General features: G+C 41.6%; 1 protein-coding gene and 1 long non-coding RNA gene across 2 annotated transcripts in view; one reads left to right on the top strand and one right to left on the bottom strand.

The window, feature by feature from the left end:
• Positions 1 to 310: 310 nt before the first annotated feature.
• On the top strand, positions 311 to 4,799 carry LOC120930950 (transcription factor HES-7.1-like). Its single transcript, XM_040342083.1, has 3 exons — positions 311 to 763; positions 2,190 to 2,268; positions 4,255 to 4,799. The coding sequence occupies exons 1-3, from the start codon at positions 671 to 673 to the stop codon at positions 4,728 to 4,730; spliced, it is 648 nt and encodes a 215-aa protein (XP_040198017.1). The 5' UTR covers positions 311 to 670; the 3' UTR covers positions 4,731 to 4,799.
• A 14,932-nt stretch (positions 4,800 to 19,731) lies between these two features.
• LOC120933531 overlaps positions 19,732 to 25,866 on the bottom strand; it is a 61,428-nt gene continuing 55,293 nt past the window's right edge. Inside the window, exon 2 of the long non-coding RNA XR_005748104.1 lies at positions 19,732 to 20,357. This is a non-coding gene — a long non-coding RNA (uncharacterized LOC120933531). The remainder of the gene's footprint in view (positions 20,358 to 25,866) is intronic.

Raw genomic sequence — 25,866 nt, 5'->3', positions numbered from 1 at the left:
ATAATTGTAGATATAAATATTTTAATTAAGTATAGGTAAACAGTAATTACATTACATTAATAATGATTGGTAATATTATCGACCATAATGATATAAAAAGCCAATATTTGATGATGTTTGTAAAATTCCCATAAATTAAACTCATCAACACATACATATATAGTATTGAATTACAGATATCACATAGACACTGCATTCCCCTGTTCCTTTATATTCAATTTATTTTTTCATCAGACCGGGACGGAGGTACATGTTCCCTATTGGCCATGACCTCACCAAAAATCCCAATTGTTTCTTTTTTTTTTTCTTTGTCTTGGGTGACTTTTACATTCCAAAATTTTTCATTGAATGTAACTTTTTCCCAATTTTAGGCAAGCTTTGTTTCCTAATTTTACCTAGTAAAATACCAAAAGAGGCTAAAAACCCAACTCAAATTTTGTTTTTTTTATCATAAATGCCTCCTTTTTTCTTGTGAAAACCTTTGGCACATACAATGTTGAGTATTCATACTAAGGTATCAAAATTATATCTATTACCTGAATATTGCTCTTAATACTTCTCAACGTTTCCCTTGTTCTGCTATCTTTTATCTTTTGTGTCCAGAATGTTCCTCATTATTCTAAATTCTTTATACATTCTCTCTCTTATTCTCTGTGTCTCTCGGTAGCTCATGAAGCCAGTCATAGAGAAACGCAGGAGGGACCGAATTAACCAGAGTCTCGAACATCTAAGGACACTTCTATTGGAGGCTACTCATGATGAGGTTGGAACTGAACTTGCTACTTATGTTTTATAGCACCATGAGTTGTGCCTGATCCAATGTATTTTGGGGATAAATTCTCATTTTAAAATCTTGTCTTGCGTTCAGTTTTTCTGAAGGTTTTCTATTAAAAGGGGCAAAGTTGGAGATGATTTGGTGTGACTTCAAAGGAGAAGTCAAGGGGGCTCTACTGGGACAGAGGTGAATAGGGAAAGGACAGAAGACAAGCTGTCTCATTTCCTAATGCAATTAGCAAGTATATGTGAAGTGATACAATGGTGTTAAAGGCCATCTGAATGCTAGGGAAATGTAGACCGAAAACAGGCTGATGTCCAAATGCTCCCTCAAATATTTTTGGCATTTATATTAAGTTTTCATGCTAAATGTAGTATGTGTTTTATTAGGTTCCATTTGGATTTCATTTTTTTTTTCATATCGTATAGTATACTTTCAAACATAGCATTTGATCTCATTACTGGAATAATATAATTATATCAAATGTAAAGAAACAATATTTAATGTATCCCTTTAATTGAACATGCTGTGTTTGTACAGTATGATAACAAAAATTGGTAGATAATACCTTATAAATTTGATCTAGACTCATGCATAAGGACAGGGTACCACAACTTTAAACTTGTTTTTGTGGAATGGAGATAAATTAGAACACCTATCATTTGTTTGTTGCTCTCTGTGCCTCCTTAAGAAGATTCACCTTTGTATTTGTCCTCTTTTCCATTATCATTGAAAGTGAAATAAAGGGGAAATCTTTCAATGTTGACACTAATTCTGGTGACCTTGGGGGCCCCAAGGGATTTCCTTTATTTGCTTTTTGTTTTGTCTATGGTAGAGAATATGAAGGTAAATCTCCCCAAAGGTACACAGATGGCATAAAAAAAACAAAAAAACAACAACTAAAAGGGGTTATAACCCACTCTATATCTAAATATACTGTATATAACCCGATATCTAAAATACTATTAAAATAAATAGTAAAATATTATTATTATTACTATTTTAATGATGTGTTTACATTTTAAACTACTGTATCTAAATTATTGTTAGTAATATTGATATAATAATAATGATGATAATATTTTTATTATTATTATTTCAATAATATGTTTACCTTTTAAACTACTGTATCGATACTATTGTTAATAATATTGAAATAATAATCATAATTATTATGATTATTATTTATAATAAACTATTACTAGTATTATGAGTGAATCAAGATAAAAAATAATCGAGCATATCCATGTATACTTTTTTCATATTCTAAAATACATATCTATTAATTTTGGATTTCTATTTTTTTGAGCAATTTTTTATTGAAAATTGTATTATTTTTTTGATTGTTTTTTTGCTTCTTTGTATTTTGCCATTCTGTTTCGAGTTTGCTGATGTTTTATTTTTTTCTTCCCAGTCTTTAAAGAATCCAAAAGCTGAAAAAGCGGATATTTTGAAGAAGACAGTGCAATTTCTGAAGCTATGTCATAATTCAGGTGAGAGGTATACAAGGTTTATGCAAACAAACTCATCTTATAAAGGAAGCAGCTTGTACTGGGCATGAGAATGTTCTGCAAAAACAGTTTCGAGGGTGCACTTGCATTAAATGTTTCCATATAAAATTAAGATTTTATATAAATAAAAAAGTTTAAAACATAAAAAGTTTAAATGTTCTAATTATTAAAGGATAAGTTCTCCTTTTGGAACATGTTACATGTTCCAAAAGTATTTAGGCTATTTAGCTGCAGCTGTTCCCTCTCTCCCTTTCCTCCCCAGTGACAGCTGGTGGGCATCTTCTCTGGATGCCCTATGTCACTCTTTGAAACTAACGTGGCCGCGTGAGGCTCTGCCCTCTTGGCCACGGTATTCATTCACAGTCCCCTGTGAATATCAAACTACAAGTCCTGACAGTTTCTCTCGGCTTGTAGCACTCATTGAACTACCATGGCGCTGCTGAGCACTGTGGAAAGTCATTCATTCTACCTGCCAGTGAATATTGCTAGCCTGTACAAGGTACGAGCAAACAGATACACTGACAGGTTTGCCAGAGTCCTGAATGATACCAGTGATCTGCTGATTGCTGGTGCAATGCTTTACAAGCTCCCAAAACAAAAAATAGGAAATATTATTACATCATTGCACCTGCAAAAAAACTTGCATTTATTATTTTTTGTTAAAAGGTGAACTTATCCTTATCCTTTAGATCAGGGGTCTCCAAACTGCGGCCCATGGGCCAGATGTGGCCCTTTGCTAGCCTTTATCCGGCCCTTGGGGCAGTATTGCTCCCAATGATATGAGGCTCTATTCCTCCCAATGACACCAACAATAGGGCTCTATTTCTTCCACTAATAGCAATGATGGAGCACTATTCCTCCTAGTACTGCCCACCAACACCAGGGACATGTTTATTCTCACTGATGCTCGGCCCTGTGGCATTTTCTACCCCCATTGGTCAGAATCCGGCCCCCCTGAAGTCTCAAAGACAGTAAACCGGCCCTTTGCTTGAAAAGTATGGAGACCCCTGCTTTAGATCAATGGTCATCAACCCAGTCCTCTGGGCCCACAAACAGGCCAGGTTTTATGTATTACCTTGGGGAGATGCAGACTAAAATACTGCAATCACTGAGCAGCAAATGATATCACCTGTGATGTATTTCAGTTATCTTACAAACCTAGCCTGTTAGTGGGCCCTGAGGACAGGGTTGATGACCACTGCTTTAGTTCGAATCTTGGCCTGTCCCTGGTGCCGAGATTTGAGCCATGTATGGGCAGGCTGATTGTACCCAAGTTGATTGAGGGATTGACTTGGGTACAACCAGCCTGTCAGAATTTTCATGCAATTATAGCCATTAGCAATAGCCACTGTGGGTTCTCCCGGCAGGAAGGCTCGCCCCCAGGAGAACACAATAGCTCCACGGGGGGGGGGATTCTCCCATAAACAGTGACTGTGTTGATGGGGGAATCAACGATTTTTGTATTTATTTTTTGCAACCTGGGGTTGCAGGAAAGAAAATCGCTCCATCTATGGTCGGCTTTTAAAACATTATGGTCATCTATTATGGTTGTCCCAAACCTTGGATGGTGGTTGTACATAAAACACAATCTAAAGGCCTTTTTCAACTGCCTGGGTATCACCTTGCACATTTAGACCTCACTGAGTGCTCATGATTTTGTAAATGTAGCTAAAAGTGTAGCGTAATACTTCTGGTTCCTGAGAACGGGGGAAATAAATACTTGGTTAAAAATTACCTTTCTGTCTGAGATCAGCTGGTTGGGAGTGACTTGCGTGACCATTGATATGACATTGTCCCCCATTCTGGGGTAAAAAGAGAACAGACAAATATCATTTCATTTCTCTGTTTATTGCATAACCTTTGTTTAATGTTCTTACATTTTTTGACTCAATTATACATGACTTCTAAAAAATTGTAGTTTTGCACCATCTCTTACAATGTGATATTCATTTTTATTTTCCTTTGCAGGGCCAGAAGAAGCCAAGAAAAAACCTGGGTTTGATGGTGGGTTTCATGAAGGATTGAGCCAAGCCACACATTTTCTAAATTCCACATCTACAATATGCGAGAGGAAAAGGGATTATGTTGTTGAAAAGCTATGTGAACACATGGAGGAGAAAAGCCCTAATGATTGGGGGGATTCTACATCAGATGAATCTTTCAATGCTGACCACAGCCAAGTCCTACCAAGCCCTTCCCAAATCCCAAGACTCCCAAAAGACCATTTAACACTGTGCCCTGAAAGCCATCCCTGTCGACCCTTCCTACACTACCCTTCTCCCTCCAGCTCATCAGAAACGCCCACTTCTGAACAAATACAACAGACTACGACACACACATCCCAACCCAACAGCTGCAGGAAGTCTGCACAAAGGACTCTCTTCCCTCCGACTGCACCCACGCCCCCTCTCGCCCCAACGCTTGTGTGGAGACCCTGGCCATAGATTGTTATTTATTGTATTTGTTTTTGTAAATAGTCTTTGTACATTTAAATTATATTTTTATCTTTTGTACAGTGCTCTCGTGTTTTTGATCTGTAATACTCACTGTAAATTAAAGATGTATAATTGAAAAAGACTTTGGTTTTAAAATGTTTTTTTTTAAGAAATTTGGGATTTTTTTTTAAATTTGTTTTTATCGTTTGTTGCCTAAGGGGATTTGTAAAGCTGGGCATGCATGATTCAATCCATGTACACTTTTCTTTACAATCTCCTTTATCATTGCATTTGATTTATAAACAACTAAGGAAGACCATGCATGGTTCGAATCTCGGCCGGTTCCTGCTGAACCGCCTGAGATTCTAACCATATAAGGGCAGGCAGAATGGACCAAGTTGGGTGCAACTAAGTGTGCCAGGTTTTACTTTTGATTATCGCTAGTGGCTGCTATAGTCTTCTCCTGGCAGGGACAGCTTCCCCTGCCCTGCCAGAAGGAGACAATGGCCCAGCAAGAGGGATTCCTGCATCAACACTGTCTGTTTTTATGGGGGAATCAAGCAAATTTATATCCTGCAACCTGTGGTTGCAGGAAAGAAATGTCCTCCGTGTGTGGCTGGCGTAAGTAATTAAAGGGCCCACCTAAATAATCAATTACATTTATATCCAGTCAGGCAGGACCTTACAGTACATAGTCTGTTAGATCTTATAATGACTCTATCATTACAGAGTTAAAGGGTAAAATAACTCCAATCTGTAAAAGAAGGAGCTATATATTTACCATTGCACAAGCCTGCATATTGAATCTCTACTGTTTTACTGATCCTAATGGCTGAAGGTTTCTGATACTTCCTAATGTGTCGAATAACTGTTACCCTGCTGCATGCCATGGTTCCACCCGCTGGCTCAAAAGGCAGTTATTCTACAGAATCAAAAGTGTCCTACATCTGCAGCAGTCAGAGATCAGCAAGACAGAGGAGTTTCAACAGGTGGATCATCGGAAATATAAGAATATACAGTATTTATATATGTATTTATTTATTTTAACCCTTAAGTAAGTGACAGGGTCAATTTAAAGTGTATGTAAACCGAAATATAATGTAAATATAAAATACATTGCTTTGGCAAGTTGAATACTGTACCAACCAGCTAGGGTTTAGTTCTACTTTAACCCCTTTGCGCTGGCTCCTTCCAGCCCTTTAAGGGGTTTGGCATTCCAGGAGCTGGTACAGAGCTTGTGACCATTTGACTGACCTCCATAATTGGCTGTCACAGCGGCCACATGATTGGAAAACTCCTGATTATAAGAAGCAATCGGGAGCTTTTCGTGCGTGCAGGGTGCATGCTCTCGGCACAGCTCTGTCGGCGCTAATGCATGCAAATATGCAGCCCCTCTGGGGCAAGGCGCCACTGTGAGGCCGCACATTTGTGCATGGTCGGCGCCTAGGGGTTAAAGAGCATACTTTTTTGACAGAAAAACAATGCCCTCTGGGTGATCAATGTACATTGCGGGATCTTAACAAACTTTAAAGTAGAGTCCTACCTACCTACATTCTGTCACTGGTTAGTAGCTGGTTAGTCATTAGCAGCTGTTTGTTCACCATGTCCTTTGTAGACTAAGCCCCCAATCACATCGGCATGATTTGATCGCATGCCAATTCGCAGCCTATTGCCGTCAACTGCACTGTCCCAATCGGTGTGACGCCAACTTTACGGCGCCGTTTCGATTTACAAAAGTAGTTCCTGCACTACTTTTGGTGACTTTGGGGCGATTTCAATAGATATCTCTGCATGAACCTGCATAGATGTCTTTCATATCGCTCCTGAACTCGCACTGAAATGCGGGTTTGAAATTGTGCAAGTTCAGCTGAACTTGCGCAATTTCAAACCCGACTTCAGTGTGAACGAGGGCTAAACTGAATGGGAAGGTCTGGTTCATTTTAATCATCTGGTGCTTTCTCAATGTTCTAATGAGAAAAGATGCAAGGTCTGCATCACTTCAGAATTATTTAACTCTTTGGAAGTATTTCACCAGCATGGAAATTTCTAATACAAGGGGTGCCTAAAATCTGACTTGCATCTTAAGCCTTGTACACACGGTTCGATCGTTGGAAGGGGTTTGTCTGTTGACAGACTGTACCGTAAATTCGTACCGTTAGTAAGCTCCCTTTGAGAATTGTTGCCCAACTTTCGGCCAACAAATGTTGGATGACATGCTGAAAATTTTTCGCCAGACAGCGGTTTGACGTCAGATTTTCGTATGATCAGTACACAAATCCGTCACACAAAAGTTGAAAGTACAAACATGCATGCTCGGAATAAATGCTCACCAAAAACGAAATTAGCAGAAGGGGCCCAAAGGGCGGCGCTCAAGAGCTGAAATTCCTCGTAATGCATCACTATGTTCGTGTTTGTGGCACGAAAATTGTGTACTGTTATGCCGCGTGCACATGGTCGGATTTTCCGATGGTAAAAGTCTGATGGGAGCTTTTCATCGGATATTTAGATTGTGTGTATGCCCCATCAGACTTTTTCCGTCGGAAATTCTAAAGGACTTAGATAGAGAACATGTTCTCTATTTTTCCGTTGGAAAAAAATCCTATGGGAAAATCCGCTCGTCTGTATGGAATTTCGACGCACTAAAAAACACGTATGCTCGGAATCAAGTCGACGCATGCTCGGAAGCATTGAACTTAATTTTTCTCGGCTCGTCATAGTGTTGTACGTCACCTCCTTCATGACGGTCGGAATTTGGTGTGACCGTGTGTATGCAAGACAGCTTGAGCGGAATTCCGTTGGAAAAATCATCTGAGTTTTTTCAGACTGAAAAAATGGTTGTGTGTACAGGGCATTAGTATGCAAGACAAGATCCTGGCACACGACCTTTTGACAAAAAATAGATGCTCGGTTGGCCAACAATCTTCTGGGAAAATCAGCAAGCCAATCACTTGACACAAACAGAAAATTTAATATCTGGGAGTGTCCTGTATTCCAACGGTGTGATTCTGGATTTCTTAAGCTAACCAAATACAGTATATTACAATATAAATTTACAGCCTTATTAAAGTTTATCTTAACCCAAAAACAAAAATATATATTGCAGTTTAACAGTCTTTAGATATGGTGGCTGTGTTCGGGGTTTTTTTAAGGATTTTTTTCTAAATTTTTTGCCTGATGATCCTGCCAGTAACAAACTTTTTGTCCAAGGCGACAATGCTCACGATACTAAATTGAGATACAACTGAGCATGTTCCTGCAAGACACCAGTTCCAGCCATCCCCTGTAGACAACTGCACTCCTGGAACCACATTTCAAAACAGGAAATGTTTTGTTCTTTCTTTCTTATTTTAGGGCCTCAATAAATTAGTTTAGCGCATCAAGATTGATCCATTTTCATATATATATTGCACCTTACCATTTTTAAATGTGGTGTCTTTTCAAGGCTATTTTATTTTCCCCTGGTGATCCAACCACTCCACGCCAGTGCTTATCCCTGTCATTAAGTCTTTTCCACACTATCATATGTTGTAGTGGGACCAGGTACACTATGTTGCCAAAAGTATTGTGACGCCTGCCTTTACACACACATGAAATTTAATGGCATCCCAGTCTTAGTTCATAGGGTTCAATGTTGAGTTGGCCCACCCTTTTCAGCTATAACAGCTTCAACTCTTCTGGGAAGGCTGTCCACAAGGTTTAGGAGTGTGTCTATGGGAATGTTTGACCAATCTTCCAGAAGTGCATTTCAGGAATAGGCACGGACAAACATTTTCCAAAGTACAGACCTTAGTGAAGGACGCCAAACTATATTTCAAATTAAAACCATCAAAAAATACTCTGTCTATTCTTTCTGGCCTAGTTCTATAAGTACAAATATGTTTAAATTAACATTTATATAAAGATTGCTTGTGGTATACGGTTATAAAATGTTTAAAAGATTTTCAAAATTATTATGCCACGTACACGCGATCATTTTTCGGGTTGTAAAAAAACGAAGTTTTTCAGGCTCTAGAAAAACAACGTTTTTTTCAACTTTATCACTAAAACGGCCTTGCCTACACACGATCGTGAAAAAATAATGCTCGAGCAAAGCGCGGTGACGTACAACACGTATGACAGCACTATAAAGGGGAAGTTCCATTCGGATGGCGCCACCCTTTGGGCTGCTTTAGCTGATTTCGTGTTAGTAAAAGACGATTCACGCTTTTCTGTCTGTTACAGCGTGATGAATGTGCTTACTCCATTACGAACGGTAGTTTTACCAGAACGAGCGCTCCCGTCTCATAACTTGCTTCTGAGCATGCGTGGATTTTTCACGTCGTTAAAGCCCATACACGACCATTTTTTACAACCCGAAAAACGACATTGTTTAAAACGTTGTGAAAAAATAGAGCATGTTCGAAAAAAGATTTGGTCGTTGTTCAGAACCCGAAAAATTCTCTGAAGCCCACACATGATTGTTTTAAATGCCATTTTTTTAAAACTTTGGTTTTTACAACCCGAATAATGATCGTGTGTACGCGGCATTACCGTTTATATTTTTTCATACATGAAAAGTTACTTTAGTTGAATGTCAGGCCCATAATTATATATTATACACACTGTACTCTGCTGTAATTTAGTATTTTAAATATTCCTCCTCTTGCTGTAGCTTTGAGATCTTTCTAACAGCAATCAGTGCTTATATGGTGTATAGTGTATATATAGTTGTGCTCATAAGTTTACATACCCTGGCAGAACTTATGGTTTCTTGGACATTTTTCAGAGAATATGAATGATAACACAAAAACTTTTCTTTCACTCATGGTTAGTGTTTGGCTTAAAGCGGAGTTCCACCCAAAAATGGAACTTCCACTTTTTGGAATCCCCCCCCTCCGGTGTCACATTTGGCATCTTTCAGGGGAGAGCAGATACCTGTGTAATACAGGTATTTGCTCCCACTTCCTGGCATAGATGGCGGTGACATACGCCACATCCAGCGTCTACTTCCCCCCCTCCGCTGTCTTCTGGGAGACACACAGGTCCCAGAAGACAGCACGGACCAGTGAGGACACGCAGCGCGACTCACGCATGCACAGTAGGGAAACAGGAAGTGAAGCAGCGGCAGCATCTGAGAGCCGACGGACAGATCAGCTTTGGCTGCCGACATTGCGGGCACCCTGGACAAGTAAGTGTCCATATATTAAAAGTCAGCAGCTGCAGTATTTGTAGCTGCTGACTTTTAATATTTTTTTTTTCCGCCGGAACACTGCTTTAAGCCATTTATTATCAATCAACTGTGTTTACTCTTTTTAAATCATAATCACAACAGAAACTACCCGAATAATCCTGATCAAAAGTTTACATACCCCGTTTGATAAATTATTTTATTATAAGGATAATTGCACTTACAGTTAAAACGGCAAACAAACAGCATATATGAACAGACTTCCGATCTCGGCTGCGACCGGAAGTGACGTCACCACGGCTCTGTTTCCCTGGCGCGTTGTGTCACTGTCCACGTGACTTTCTCAAAGGGCATGAGAAGCTGTTATAGCGGCAAAGGGTGGGCCAACTCAATATTGAACCTTACGGACTAAGACTGGGATGCCATTAAAGTTCATGCGTGTGTATAAAGGTAAACGTTCCAATACATTTGGTAATATAGTGTATGTAGTCTATATGATAAAGTCATTTAGAATTGTATTAGAATTATGGGTACTCCAGTTTCCTCACACACTTCAATGACACACTGGTTAATTGATCCCTGACTAAGATTGGTGCTAGCATGATATTCTACTGAGCGAGCCCAAGATGGCTGTCTCACAATAAATTACGATTATTATTATTGGCTGTCTCACAATAAATTATGATTATTATTATTAGCTCTTGTTATTATTATTATTATTACGACCCTCTGTCCCAACATTAGATAATATGCTTTGAGTTCCCAGAGAGAAAAGCTTTGTAGCCATATAACAATTTTATTATTAATGTCCAATGTTCATACCATTGTGTTGGTAAAGTTCCCATGCAACGTAAATTGTAGATTATTTTATTATTGTACTTTGATTACATAAAGTAGTCAGGCTGTGTTATGGTCTAAAGCCTCGTACACACGATCGGATTTCCATCTGACTTTTCTGTGGATTTTTGTCCGAAGGGGCGTTGGCTGTGAACTTGTTCTGCATACACACGGCGCAACATTTTCAGCCAACATACACCAAACCACGTTGTTTTTCAGCTCTTTACCGCCACTCTTTGGGCAACTTCTGCTATTGTTGTCTGATGTTTAGCATTGGTTCTGAGCATGCGTGTTTGTACTTTGGAGTTTAGTCTGATGGATTTGTGTACACACGATTGGATAATCTGACGGAACACATTTGTTGTCGGAAAATTTGAAAGCATGCACAGCAAACATTTTGTTGTCGGAAATTCCAAAACCAATTGTCCGATGGAGCATACAGACGTTCGGATTGGCATCCTATAATTTAGATTACTTTAGAACTGTGTTATGGTCCGGTCCTATCATATGTCCTAACACTGTATACTGTAGTGCAAAATATAATTATGTTGTGATCGTGTAACATGGTCATATTATATTGGATGTGTGTATTGTTCTATGTCTGTAAAGAGTGTAATAGTGTGATTGTGTCCAATCCTAGAAATCTACTGACCATGTGAAGGCCAGGTCCAGGTCAAAAAAATTCACAATAAATTGACAAAAACCTACACTATGTTTCCCATGGCTTTTGGAACGGGAACTTTAGGAGTGTGGCAGGCTTGTAAAATCAGACACATGGCAATAGATGTGAATTGTGTGGTAAACACCTCTCCATTCCTTCTGACACTTGTCCAAACCTTTGCCAAGTGTGACAACAACAGAAGGACAGGCAAGACCTTCTTGACATCAAAGGGACCTCAGGTTCAAGGGAGGAGATATGGGATGCTGGAATGTTCCAGTAGTCACTAACTATATTATCACTTTATTTAATTAAAGAGATGTAAAACACAAGGAATCTTGTGATTCCCGCAGTCTAAAAAGGGATGTGATTAGGTGAACTCCAAGCATACAAAGTTGCTGTTTTACCTGCTAAAGGATTTGTACTTAGGCCCATGCAGTCCTAATAAAACACAAATAAACTAGACATATGCACACCAAAATATTTTGTTTCGGAATTTCGTTTTCGTCTGAAAAATACATTTATTTAGTTACTCCCGAAATTCATTTTTATTTATTTTGTTTAGTTAAAAAATGCATTTGTCCAAAATCCGAATTAATTAAGGTTGAATCTGTCATTAAAGGCTTATGGTGTCCGTTGAATGTTCTAAGAAGATTCCACAAGCAGTGAAACTGTTTGACGCCACAATCGTACATTTCCAGTCGAATGCTCTGCCCACAAGCTATAGTAGAATTCTAATGTTGTATGACTAGTAATAATTTTATTTATTATTTTTACTAGTCAACCAACATTAGAATTCGTCGTAGTGTTGTACGTCACCGCGTTCTTGATGTTCGGAAAATTATAATATTTGTGTGACCGTGTGTATGCAAGACAAGTTTGAGCCAACATCCGTTGGAAAAAAAATCCACGGTTTTGTTGTCGGAAATTCCGATCGTGTGTACATGGCATAAGATGGTTAAGAGGACAGATCCAGGGAGGTGTGGGAGAAATGGAAAGTCTTTAAATCATCTGAAAAATTTGCACAAGGAATGACAGATATTGACAGGTGAGAGAATAAATACGAAAATAACAATAAGGCACACAGATCTGGGTGGGAGGGAGGGAGGGGGAAGAGAAGGGGGGGAAAGGAAAGTAAAAAGTAAAAATAAACGTTGTATTTGTACCAGAAAAGAATATAAATATATCAGAAAGAGGAAAACTATAATAACATAAAAAAATAAAAACGCTACGAAAAAATAACCACATATGATGCAAAGCCATAAATGAGACGATATGGGCGGTCATACCGTGACTAAGTCTCCCCATCCTCTAATGGGGAAGTCCTTTATTGGCTAAGTCTGAAGTGGAAAAGAAAAAAAAAAAGATGGATTTTCTCCACAACCAATGCTCCCAATCTGCAGTTAAATAAGTTTGTTGCCTACCCTGTATGGGCATAACCTGGGAACTTTCGAAAAATCATAATTTCCAAAAATGAGTGTGTAATGGTGGGCATGATATTTCTAAGCCCAAATTTCATTATTGTGACAACAATGAACCATGCCTTTTTAATGCGTGTTGCCATGACCACTTGCAGTCTTCATAAGGCCTTGTACACACGACCGAGTTTCTCGGCAAAAACCAGCAAGAAACTTGCTGTTTTTTTTTTTGCCGAGGAAACCTGTCGTGTGTACACTTTTCGACGAGGAAACTGTCGAGGATCCCGTCGAGCCAAAAAGAGAGCATGTCTTCTTTTTCCTCGACCGCAATGGAGAAATTTGGCTCGCCGAGATCCTCGACAGCCTAACAAGGAACTCGACGAGCAAAACGATGTGTTTCGCCTGTCAAGTTTCTCGGTCGTGTGTACGAGGCCTTAGAAGTCCATTTGACAGAACAATAATACAGGGGCACCATTGGAAGGCAAAACTTTGTCACCCTATAACAGAAAGTGAAACTTTCATTTCAGGATCACCAGATATTATTTTAATGAAAGCTGCAGATTTGAAATTATTAAAAACGACTTTTGAAAAGAACATGTTAAAAACTTATAGGAGTTTTTAGCAATTGGGTTTACATATGCTATAAAACGGTAAAAACCAGAATAGCTTTTTTAATTCTCTACCCTCCTCCCTTACAGTTAGCTTATGTGGCCAATGATAGATAACTGGACAAAATGGTAATTCCTGGCCTTTAAGCTGAACTGTTGATCTTCTATGGCCCCGTACACACGACCGAGGAACTCGACGTGCCAAACACATCGAGTTCCTCGTCGAGTTCAGTGTGGAAGCCGCCGCCTTCATAAAAGTTGATGAACATTATTTGTGAAGCTACTGGGAAAGAGGTCGGGGAAGAATCTTTAGAAATTTGAAACTCTAATGAAAGTAAAGTTGTCCTTCAAAACTAAAAAAAGTCTTCACAACAAGAGTCTTGAACTCGTGTATGCGGGAACTGTGAACTTGAGATTTTCCCACAACCCGGTGTGAAGTTAACAAGGATCTTGAAATTATGGAGGTGGTGTCACCTTTGTATGGTGATAAAATAAATAAGAAGAAGTGTGTTCATGAGAAAGACACACTTCTGAAGATAGTCCTGCTGCCTTTTGGTGACTCCAGCATTTTTAGTGAGGCTGGGGTAGATTGTCTTATATAATAGATGGCATTGGTGACTTTTCCACATTTCATCATTTGGTGCCTCTGTATTTGAATGGAACAAATGGCTGACTTCTTCTTCCACTTCTGTATGTCCAGTGAAGGATTCTTTGATAATATAGATATTTAACCCAATACAATGTCCTTCAAACTCGTGGGAGCAATTAGCTTTCACTGTCTAGGATGTTTCTAGAAATCACATTCTAAAAATGAACAAACAGACAAGTACTGTATTTATTGGCGTATGACATTCACTTTTTCAAATTGCAAATAGCGTGTGCGTGTTGTATGCCGATACTGCAATTTGGGCTGCCTCGGAGAGCACGGGGAGGGGGGTGGGACAAGTGCCGTCAGATTATATACAGCAAGAATTCCCTGTTTACGAAGCGGCCTCTGTAATAGGACGTCCCGTCTCCTGGGCCGGCATTGGACCAGTGTTCTGTCTATCATTGAAGCCGGTCCAGGAGGTGGGACTGTATTAAAGTAGACAGGAGATTCTCGCTGTATGTAATCTGACTGTGCTCATCCCACCCCTCTCCCTGTCCCCTCTGAGTCAGCAGTAATCTGAGGTGAGATGGGTATTGCTCAGGCTGCATTCATGGCAATGGTGAGGCTGCAGATAGGCAGTGAGCAGGCTGCATTGATGGGCACTGACCTTTATTTTTCTTCAAAGTTCTTTATTTAAAATGTACGTTTTTTTCCTGAAACGTCCCTCTTAAAATGAAGGTGCATGTTATATGCCTGTGCGTGTTATATGCCGATAAATACGGTAACTTAAAGGACAACAGAAAGACTGCAGGTTATGAGCAGCCATTATCATGCAATATTTTAAGTGAACTGTTAAAATGTCAATTAGGCCCATGAATATGTATTTTAAATGGGGTATATGAGGATGAGGTGACATGCTTATTCCTTAAGTATGTGCACAAAACTGGACTACAATGTAATGTGTAGCTAAGCATTTTCAGTTTTGTACTATTATGAAACAACATCTATTAACCACTTGCCTACCGAGCACTTTCACCCCTTTCATGCCCAGGCCAATTTTAAACTTTCGGAACTGTCGCATTTTGAACGACAATTGCGTGATCATGCAACACTGTATTTAATCGCCACTGTTTTTTTTTTTGCTAAACAGACGAAAAAATAACAACATTTTTTGAAAAAAAAACTAAAAATGTTTATAGTTTGTAATACAATTTTGCAAACAGGTAATTTTTTCTCCTTCACTGATGTGAACTGATGAGGCTGCACAGATGGGCTCTGATAGGCACTGATGAGGCAGCAATGATGGGCAATGATAGGTGGCACTGATGACACGGCACTGGTGGGCTTTCATGAGGAGGCACTGATGAGGCTGCACTGATAGGCAACACTGATAACTGGCACTGATGGACACTGATGGGCTCTGGTAGGTGGCATTAATAGGCGGCACTGAGGGCCACTAATAGGTGGCACTGATGGGCCCTCTGTACTGGTAGGCAGCACTGATAGGTGACACTGAAAATGAGGCACTGATTGGCAGAACGGACGGGCACTGATTGGCCGCACTGATGAGCACTGATTGGCAGCACTGGTGGAAATGCACTGATAATCAGGACACTGATTATCTGTGTCGATATCCCTTTAACACAAGCCAGTTATTGGCTCTCTTCTTCTCTCCTAACGCTGTCAGTGTGAGGAAGGAAAAGGCAATAACAGGCTTGTGTTGACATCCGTGATCAGCTGTCATTGGACACAGCTGATCACGTGGTAAAGGTCCGCTGTGATTGGCCCTTTACCCCGATCCATGATCAGTCCAGGAGGATGTCACTAGACAAAGTAAGCCCACGCTGTAGCCATCATTTGGCTATAGCATGGGCGGGAAGGGGTTAAAACATATTATGAGCAGGATGGAAAATCCAGTTAGACAATGGGGTTGATTTATTAAAGGCAAATAAACTGTGCACTTTGCAAAGTGTAATTGCCCTCTGCTAGCTTAGTTGCTTCAAAGCTTAGTAAATGAGGTAAAGCTTCACATTGCAAAGAGTACCCAATTACATGCAAGGAAAAAAAAACAGCATTATTGCTTTCACATGATTGGATGATGGAAGTCAGCAGAGCTTCTGCTCATTTACTAAGCTCTGGAGCATCTGCACTTGTAGAGTGCAACTGAACTTTGCAAAGTTTTCCTTTAGTAAATCAACCCCAATGACCATAAAGTATGGTGCATGTGGTTATAATACGACTGTCTTATAATGTATTTGATTTCTGTATTGTATTACAGATAGTTGATTAATAGGAAGTCATATAGAGAGAGAGAGATAGGAAATCAGGAAGGCAGGAAGAAAGAAAGGAAGGAATGTGGAGAGAAAGGGGGAAGAATGAAGGCAAAAGAGAAAGATACAGTACAGGAAAAGCAGAGCAAAAGGAAAGAAGGCTGGACATAATGAATGAAAAGAAAAGAAAAGGAAGGAAGTTAAGAGGAATAAGGAAGTAAAAAAGGAAGGAAGAAAGAAGGAAGTAAGTTGGGAAGTAAAAAGGGAGTGATGGAGGCAGAGAGGAAAGAAGGAAAGGAAAGAAGAAAGGAAGGAAGGAAGGAAGGAAGGAAGGAAGGAAGGAAGAAAGGAAGGAAGGAAAGTAGGGCAGATTGATGGACGCTGCAGATGTTAAAATATTAAATATAATTTTTGAAATTTAATAACACGTTAAAATGTATAAGAGATTTTAGCAACCGGGTTTACATATACTATAAAATTGTAAATCCAGGAAAGCTTTTTCATACTTCTCTCATTTGCTACTGGCTTAAATGGCCGGGGAAGGCCATGGACAAGATGCTCATTACTGGTCTCTGTACTAAACTATTAGAAAAGACCATGATCTTCTTTCGCCAATACTGGCCACATGAGCTAAAGAGCTGTCTTGACCCCGGCAGGCCAGGTAGTTTAGGCCAACTCTTCTTGTAATAAAAGTTCATGGAAATTATTGATAAACTTCTAAAGAAAAGGGCAGGGCTGAATCCAGGAAATCCCAATAACGGTAAAGTTTCTCTAAGGCCCTGTACGTTTTCATCAGACATGTTTCCTGGGATATTTTGGTCTGATGTGTGTACACACCATCAGACCAAAATCCCCGCGGACAGAGAATGCGGTGACGTGGCGGTGACAGTGACGCGGCGACGTGCGCAAACCAGGAAGTTCAATGCTTCCACGCATGCGTCAAATCAATTTGACGCATGCGCGGGATTTCGGTCCGCTGGTTAGAAGTACTAACCAGCGGACATGTCAGACGGACAGGTTTCCAGCGGACAAGTTTCTAAGCATGCTAAGAAACTTTTGTCCGCTGGAAAACGATCCGATAGGCCGTACACACGACCGAACATGTCCGATGAAACTGGTCCGCGGTCCAGTTTCATCGGACATGTTCGGTCGTGTGTACGGGGCCTAAAAGACAAAAAAAAAAAAATTATTGCAAAGGTCTTGGACGCGTGTATCCGGGAACTGTAGACTTGAGTGTTTCCCACAGCCCAGTGTGAAATTAACAAGGAACTTCAAATTATGGAGGTGGTGTCACCTCTGTCTGGTAATAGGGCAATTAAGAAGTGTGTTCATGAGAAAGACACACTTTTAAAGACAAAAGGTGTCCTGCTGCCTTTTGGTGCCTCTAGCAATTCCAATGAGGCTGTGAAGCCACCAGCTCCTCCAGAGAAGTCATGGTCCTTTTCCTATATAATAGGTGGCATTGGTGACTTTTTACCATTTAATCATTTGGAGCCTCTGTATTTCAATGGAGCATCAGGCTGTCTCCTTCCTCCACATCTCCATGTCCAGTGAAGGAATCTTTGGGAATGCAGATGTTTAACTCATACAATGTCACTCAAGCTTATGGGAACAATAAGCTTTCACTATCTGGGATGTTTATAGAAAACACACACTGGAAATGAACAAGTATTTTGGTGGAAGATAGAAAGATTGCAGGTTACTAGAGTCATTTATCAATGTTTTGTGTAAACAGGTAAAATGCCAACGAGGTCCATGAATATGTATTTTAAATGGGGATTTCTAGAATAAGGTGACATGCGTATTCTTCCTTGAGTATGTGTACAAAACTGAACCAAAATGTAATATATATCTAAACATGTTCAGTTTTGTACTTTTATACCACAACTTCTACTAGTTCATAGCATGAGCAGGAAAGAAAATACAGTTCCACTGTTCCATATTAACCATAACTAATGGTATATGAGGTTCCTGTATTATAGTACTGATTGATGGATAGAAAGAAAAGAAGGAAGGAAGCAAGGAAAGAAGGAAAGAAAGAAAGAAGGGTGAATGAATGGGAGCTGCAGTTTTAAAAATATTAAAAACAATTTAATAAAATTATTACATTTATTTAACCTTTTTTAAGATTTTAGCAACTGCCTTTACATATACAGTATTATAAACTATACATCTAGAACAGCTTTTTATTTCTGTACCACTCTTCTTTGCTGTTGGTTTTGAATGATGATAGGACAAATAAGAAGTGTGCTCATGAAAATGACACACTTCTGAAGAAAAAAAGTGTTTAGCTGCCTTTTGGTGCCTCTAGCACAGTGGTTCTCAACCTGGGGGTCGTATGATGATTTGCCAGGGGTCACTGAATACTGGGCTTTTCCTGAAGCCCGCCCCACTCTCCCAGCCTTTTTGCGGCCCCCCAGCAGGGCTGTCTCTGGAAAATGTGGCTGCCCAGGTGGACTGTTCCTGATGCCCGAGGCTCCCCACTCTGCCTATTTGCTGCTGCCCATTCTGTTCACAACATGTCTGGTGGGCAGAAACTAGTGGTCAGCTGACTGGTGAGGAATGTGAAATGGGAGGGGCTGGAGGAGACCCTATCTCTTGAGTTGGGCATAGGAGTCACTGCTACGAGACACCACAAGGTCGGAAACACAGTAACACTACCTGTGATTATAGTTGCCATTAAAAGTCCCCACTACAGTTCTCAGATCATGAGATGACCTGGATCAAGAGCACCTAAGTTGGCTGATCAGAATTTCCCCCAGAAATGCCACTGATTTTACCCCCCACCAGCATTGCCACTTATCCCCAACTCCCCGACACCACCAGCACTACCATTCATCCCATTCCCCCCCCCCCCCACCAGACCTGCCACTCATCCCAATTCCCCACCAGACCTGCCACTCATCCCAATTCCCCACCAGGCCTGCCACTCATCCCATAGACACCAAGGAGTAAGAGAAGGAAATAAAAATAGAGGATACATGGAAGGGAGAGGAAAAGAGGGGGAGGAACAAAGAAAAAGGGAGAGAAGGAATAAGAGAAAGAACAAGAAAGATTGATAGAGAGCGAGATGGAGGGAACAAAAACAAGACATTAGGATAGAGAGAGATAAAAGGGAAAGAAAGGAGAACAAAGAGAAAGAGCGGTACACCCTAAAATGTACCATAAGGGGTTTTAATACTGTATGAGTATATATACTCATATATGCATAATACTTGTTGAATGAAAAATGCTAACATCACTGAACCTATCCATTATTCATAAAGTTGTTCCCATCAGGTATAGCATGGTTTTTTTCATGGGCATACAACAATTTCCTTTTTTTTATTCAACTTAAAAATGTGAATAGATAAAAAGTAAAAATTAAAAAATAAACTAACAGAAGAGGTTAAATACCTCTAAACCTGTGTGAAGTGTGCTATTTTCTTAGCAAATATTATTAAGACACGTCAAACACAACTTGTTCAGTACAGACTGTAGTTTAATATACAGTATAGAAATCTCAAGGGCCTTCTGTCACTGTATGATTAGCGTTAACCCATTTATTGCAAATTGTATTGAATTTTTTGGGGTATCCCCTTGTTTTGTAGGTCATTTTATACAAGGTAACATTGGTATTCACCAGGGCCTTCCAGAATTATAGTGTTAAATGTTCTCTCCTAATCCAATTAAGTGCAATCAGTTTTCGTACATAAAAGAACAACAGTCGCAGTAGAGTCCTCAGATTATTGCCCATTACTCCATCCTTAATTACACCCAAAAGCCCCAGCAGCGGGCTACAGATATATGAAAGATCGAAAGTGTCTGTAATAAACTGAGTGACCTGGGACCATAAAGGGGCGAATCCTATTGCATTCCCATACCATATGAATAATAGATCCCTCCTCTATAAGACATTTATGGCAAAGGGGCATTTGTTGCCTCTGTATTTGAATGGACCATCAGGCTGTTTCCTTCCCCCACTTCTCCGTGTCCGTGTCCCACTTCTCCGGGTTCTTTGGCAATGCAGATATCCAACCCATACAAGGTCTCTCAAGCTTGTGGGAGCAATTAGCTTTCACTGCCTGGGATCTTTGTAGAAAACACACACTGGAAACAAGAAGACAGGTATTTTAGAGGACAATAAAAAGATTGCAGGTCACAAGAGATGATTGTCATGCAATGTTTTCAATAAACTGTTAAAATGTCAATTGGGTCCATGAGTATGCATTTTAAATAGGGATTTGTAGCATGCAGTGATATTCTTATTCCGTGTGTATGTACACACAACTGAATCACAATGTAATATGGGGCTAAACATTTTCAGTTTTGTACTATTATACAACTTCTACTAGTATATAAGCTATGATTAAGCACCTTCATACGGTGTGAAACGCGTCAGCAGCTTTTCCTGTTTTCTGTAACATGAAGTGACTGTATTGGATTTCATTTGCTACACAAGATTTCAATAAAGATGCCTTCAACGGTGTGCGGCCGTCCAGGATTTTTTCTTCCTTTCTACTAGTACATAATATGAGCAGGGTGGAAAATCCAGTTCCATAATGACCACAACTAAGAGAGAGAGTTAGGGGTAAAAAGAATATAAGTTAGAAAGAAAGGGAAAAATAAGAGATGGAGGAAGAGAGGAAGAACAGGAAAAGGAAGGAAGTTAAGAGGAATAAAGAAGTAAAAAAAGGAGAAAGAGGGAAGTAAGTTGGTAAGGAAGTAAAAAAGAGAGTGGTAGAGGGAGAGAGGAAGGAAGGTAGGAAGGGAAGGAAGGGAAGGGGATGGAGGGGAAGGGAAGGAAAGGAAAGGAAAGGGAAGGGAAGGAACGGGAAGGGAAGAAAGGAGCAGTTTAAAAATATTAAACAACTTTTGAAACTATTTTGACAAGTTAACACTTATTTGAGATTTTAGTAACTGGGTTTACATATAGCATACTATAAAAATGTAAATGCAGGAAATGTTTTTAATGCTATAGCACTCTCCTTTGTTGTAGGTTTATATTGACAGAGGTGACCATGGACAAACTATTAATTCTTGACCAGGAAAAGACTATTATCTTCTATGGCCATCAGTGGTCCCATGAGTCAAAGAGCTCTAAAACACTGTCTTGACCCTTTACAGGCCAGGTAGATGTCCTTTGATGATGCCCTGGAGGAGGGGCGAAACAAGTTGACATAACTTCTGGTTCGTGGCAAACCAGTGACGCAATTTCCTGCCTCCGCTATACGAGCGGCGATTGCGGAAGTTTTTACTGAAAGCCTGCTTTTGCCATACATCCTGTAAGTAGCGCCTTGTTGCGCTTGATATAGATGCCCAGCGGTATTTCACTATTTCACCTCTTTCTTTACTTGTCGTTGGAATGTGATATCCCTCCTGCTATCAAGTATCCGTTGAGAAATTTTATTTGAGGAACCACAATTCTAAAGATATTGATTTCTGCCTACATGATCCCAGACTGGGAAGCTGAGGATCTGCCATTTCTGGTGAGTGGGATCACTTTATATCCTTTCGTGGGAACATTGGATTCACTGAAGACTAAAAATGACTTTAGCTCTTTTAGGCCTCGTACACACGACCGAACATGTCTGCTGAAACTGGTCCGCGGACCAGTTTCCGCGGACATGTCCGACCGTGTGTAGGGCCTACCGGACCGGATTCCTGGCCGAGCGGACAGGTTTCCAGCGGACAAAAGTTTCTTAGCATGCTAAGAAACTTGTCCGCTGAAAGCCTGTCCGTCGGACATGTCCGATGGTCAGTACGACTCATCGGACATGTCCGCTTGCCCGAGAACCAGCGCATGGCGTCGAAGTGATTCGACGCATGCGTGGAAGCATTGAACTTCCGGGTTCGCACACGTCGCTGCGTCATCGTCGCCGCCACGTCAACGCGTCGTCACCGCGTATTCTGTCCGCAGGGAATTTGGTCTGATGGTGTGTACACACATCAGACCAAATGATCCCAGCAGACATGTCCGATGAAAACGGTCCGCGGACCGTTTTCATCGGACATGTCTGGTTGTGTGTACGAGGCCTTAGAGAGACATTAAGTTATATATCAGACAGGAGGCTTCGTATCTTATGCAAATCTCTCTTTACTAAAGCTCATAGCAGAAATACATAAAAAAACTTTTATGATAATCTATAATAAAAAACTCAAAAGGACTACCAATCCCAGCAGTCCCTGGGGCAACGTAGCCCCTCCCAGGCCTCAGCCTATATATGGGACTGTCTGAGGTAACCACATCCTCTTTCTTTCTGCTCATCGCAGCATATCAGATAAGTGTTAGATGATATATATATATGTTTTACATACAGCTGTTATTATTACTATTGATTATTGAGCTGGGGGGAACCCCCCCCCCCTGCCTGCCTTTTCTCTCAGCTGTTCATTCGTTTATGTCACTCGTTTCAATTTTATTATCTTTCATGCGGTTTTTCCCTGCATTATATGTAATCGTGGTAATGTAACCTTACAGCCCTTTTTTCTCCCCTGTGTCTTGTACCCACACTCGCCGGACGAAAGTGCGGACGTTTCCCCTCACGCATCCGCTGTACAACTTGCTTTCCCCCCCCGTCCGTCCCCCCGCCGTTTCGCCTGTCGGCGATACTACACAGCAGACGGCGCCATATTTCTCCCTTCTTCCCTCACGTTCGCGCGCGGAGGAAGGGCGGGACTCGGCGACATCCAATCAGCGCTCTGGTAAGCGTAGTCTCGCGAGACTTCGCCCCAGAGCGCGGAAGAGCGCGGGCTTTCTCCCTCACACCGCTGCCAGTGCAGATCGTCCGGTGTAGAGGTGAGGAAGTCCTGCTGTGCTGCTCCCATCCTTTCCCCTTCTGCCCGGAGATACTTGCTTATCTCAGGTTCTTTTAACCCTATCATTTAACTCTATGCTTACAGCAGTCTGTAAGGATAGAACAAATAGTTTTAAAGAGAAATTACTTTCTTCACTTCAGTATATATAACTTAATGTATATATATACTTAGTGTATATATATATATATATATTTACAAATCGTTTGACAAATTACCTTTTCTTCATTATTATATACACATATAAAGAGGTGGTCAGTGATTGTATACGGGTTATATACTCATGTCTGAAGACAATTATACTGCCCCCCTTGCAGGGGAGGCTTTTACCCTTGATACTACGCAGTTTATGACGGCTGCTCAGATCCAGGATCTGATTAACATTTCTGTCCAGACGGCTCTGGCCTCGGCCATCCCGCCCAAGGGACCACGCACCTCTAAGTCTGCTATGATCAATCCGCCTCAACACGGCGAACCGCCAAATAAGAAAGGCAAGGTTTCTTTCAAACAGAAGCACACTCTAGCAGCACCTGACTCCCCGACAGGGGAAGTAAATAATGTGTTCCAGGCAGTGCCCTCCCCGGCCTGCCAACCTCAACATCCAACAGACTCTGACCGACCCCTGGGCCTCAGGGAGTTAGACAATAAGAGGCAACGGTCCTCTAGAAGGACAAAACCTGACTCCTATGTCGATTCCTCGGACGAGGACTCACCAGGTGCTTCAGGGAAAAGCGAGTCTGACGATTACGGGTCTGATGAGGACAGACAGGATGCTGAGGATACGGCATTTCACTCCAATGCCACCCCTGATACACAGGGAGAAGTCATTTTAGATGCATTGGGGGAACCATTTTTCCACCCAGATGCCATCGCGCACCCGCGATCCGGCGATTGGGCCCCCTTGCCTCACGTAGCTCAATACGTAGAACATTGGACCAGGAAAACCCTGGACAGACCCGCCCGCAACAAGCTACGGGCTGAATGCCCTAGACCCGCCATCCCCAACAAGGTGGTGGCCACACCAGAGGTGGACCCCATGCTGGCCAAATATCTGGCAAAATCGGGGAAACTCCCCAAGAAAGGGATTGAGCGGTCCTTTAAATCCATCCAGGAACGCATCCTAGATTTAATGGGTCCCTTGACTAAAATTCTGAACTTATCAGAACAAGCAGCCGCTTCTGATCAGCCAGTAGACCTAATACAATTACGCGGCTGGGCCCAGAGGGCTATTTGCCTAGCAGGCACGGCTAACACCTCCTGCTCAATCGAGAGACACCGCTCTATATTAATGCGGCTAGACCCCCAACTCTCCCACCTGGCCGAAACCGAACCCGGTCCTTCAGCGGGCGGTATGCTCTTTGGGGATAACCTCCTCAAAGACATCAATAAATTTGTGGGATTATTCTCAGGACTTGATAAAGCCCAAACATCACTGAGGAAATCAGGGGCCGTGAGAGTTTTTAACAGGGCCGGCAGAAGTAGAGGCCGATCTGCCGGCGGTGGTTCCACCTATAGGCCACAAAACAGAAACCCCCAATACCAGTATCAGCAGGCTCCTCCCACCTACCCAGTTCCAGTGGCACAACCAGCACCGTTCTTTCCACCCCGAGGCAGACCATGTCGCGGACGCGGCGGACGTGGTTACACCCGATCCCGGCCTCCATTCGGTGAGTATACCCTACACTCCACAACCACACATACCAGTGGGGGGACGCCTGAGATATTTTATCCACGCCTGGTCTGCGATTACGGCAGACCCGTGGATATTGCAGACGGTCGGGGGTTTCCAAGTAGAACTTCTATCGTCACCGATGTTAAATGTGATACCTCATCCTATCAATTTCACGCGCCACAGCGTGGCTCTCATAGAGAACGAAATTCAGGACCTCTGGTCCAAACAGGCAATTTTAAAAGTAGAAAATTGTTCCCCGGGATTCATAAGCAATCTTTTCCTTGTCAAGAAAAAAGGGGGCGGGTTCCGTCCCGTAATAAACCTACGAAACCTGAACCAACACGTCTGCTACAGACACTTCAAAATGGAGGGCATTCACTGCCTCCGAGACCTCCTACGGCCGGGAGACTGGTTAGGGAAAATAGACCTGAAGGACGCCTATCTCACCGTCCCTATTCACACGGAGTCACAACACCTACTCCGATTCCGTTGGAAGAGTCAGATATGGCAGTTTGCCTGCCTCCCGTTCGGGCTGTCGTCAGCACCATGGTGTTTCACGAAGTTGATGAAACCAGTGGTGGCGTTGCTACGAAGCAGAGGGGTACGCCTAATTATTTATCTAGACGATATCCTTATCATGGCGCACTCAAAGACCCTTGTTTCCCTCCACATGTCTTGGACGGTCTCCCTATTACAGACACTGGGTTTCTTAATCAACCGCGAAAAATCGGTCCTAATTCCGGCCCAAGTGATGGAATTTTTAGGTTTCCTAGTGGACACCAAACAAGCTGTCCTCCGTCTTCCAAAAACAAAATTGGCCCTAATTCGCAAGGAAATCAGGGCAGTGCTCCGCAAAGGCTCCTTGTCCTTACGGGTTCTGGCCCGCTTAGTGGGACTCTTGGCTGCATCCATCCAGGCCATCTTCCCGGCCCCACTTCATTACAGGGCCCTTCAGAGGCTCAAGATTTTACACATTCGCCAGGGCCTCAGGTATGCGGACGAGATCCCTCTCTGCCCGGAGGCAATAGAAGAATTGCAGTGGTGGCTTCGCCACGCCGTCGAGTGGAACGGCAAGACCATCTTCAATTCCGGGCCCGACATCATCATAGAGTCGGACGCGAGCCGCCACGG

This window comes from Rana temporaria, chromosome 3 (assembly GCF_905171775.1).
Source record: "Rana temporaria chromosome 3, aRanTem1.1, whole genome shotgun sequence".
NCBI lineage: Eukaryota > Metazoa > Chordata > Amphibia > Anura > Ranidae > Rana > Rana temporaria.
This window is presented reverse-complemented; position numbering and strand designations above follow the sequence as displayed.

What these genes read in the sequence shown, in the direction of transcription:
- LOC120930950 (XM_040342083.1), top strand. Translation starts at nt 671, where the DNA reads ATGAAGCCAGTCATAGAGAAACGCAGGAGGGACCGAATTAACCAGAGT. An exon ending in TGGAGGCTACTCATGATGAG is followed by an intron (nt 764 to 2,189) that starts GTTGGAACTGAA and finishes TTTTCTTCCCAG; the next exon opens with TCTTTAAAGAATCCAAAAGC. An exon ending in GAAGCTATGTCATAATTCAG is followed by an intron (nt 2,269 to 4,254) that starts GTGAGAGGTATA and finishes TTTCCTTTGCAG; the next exon opens with GGCCAGAAGAAGCCAAGAAA.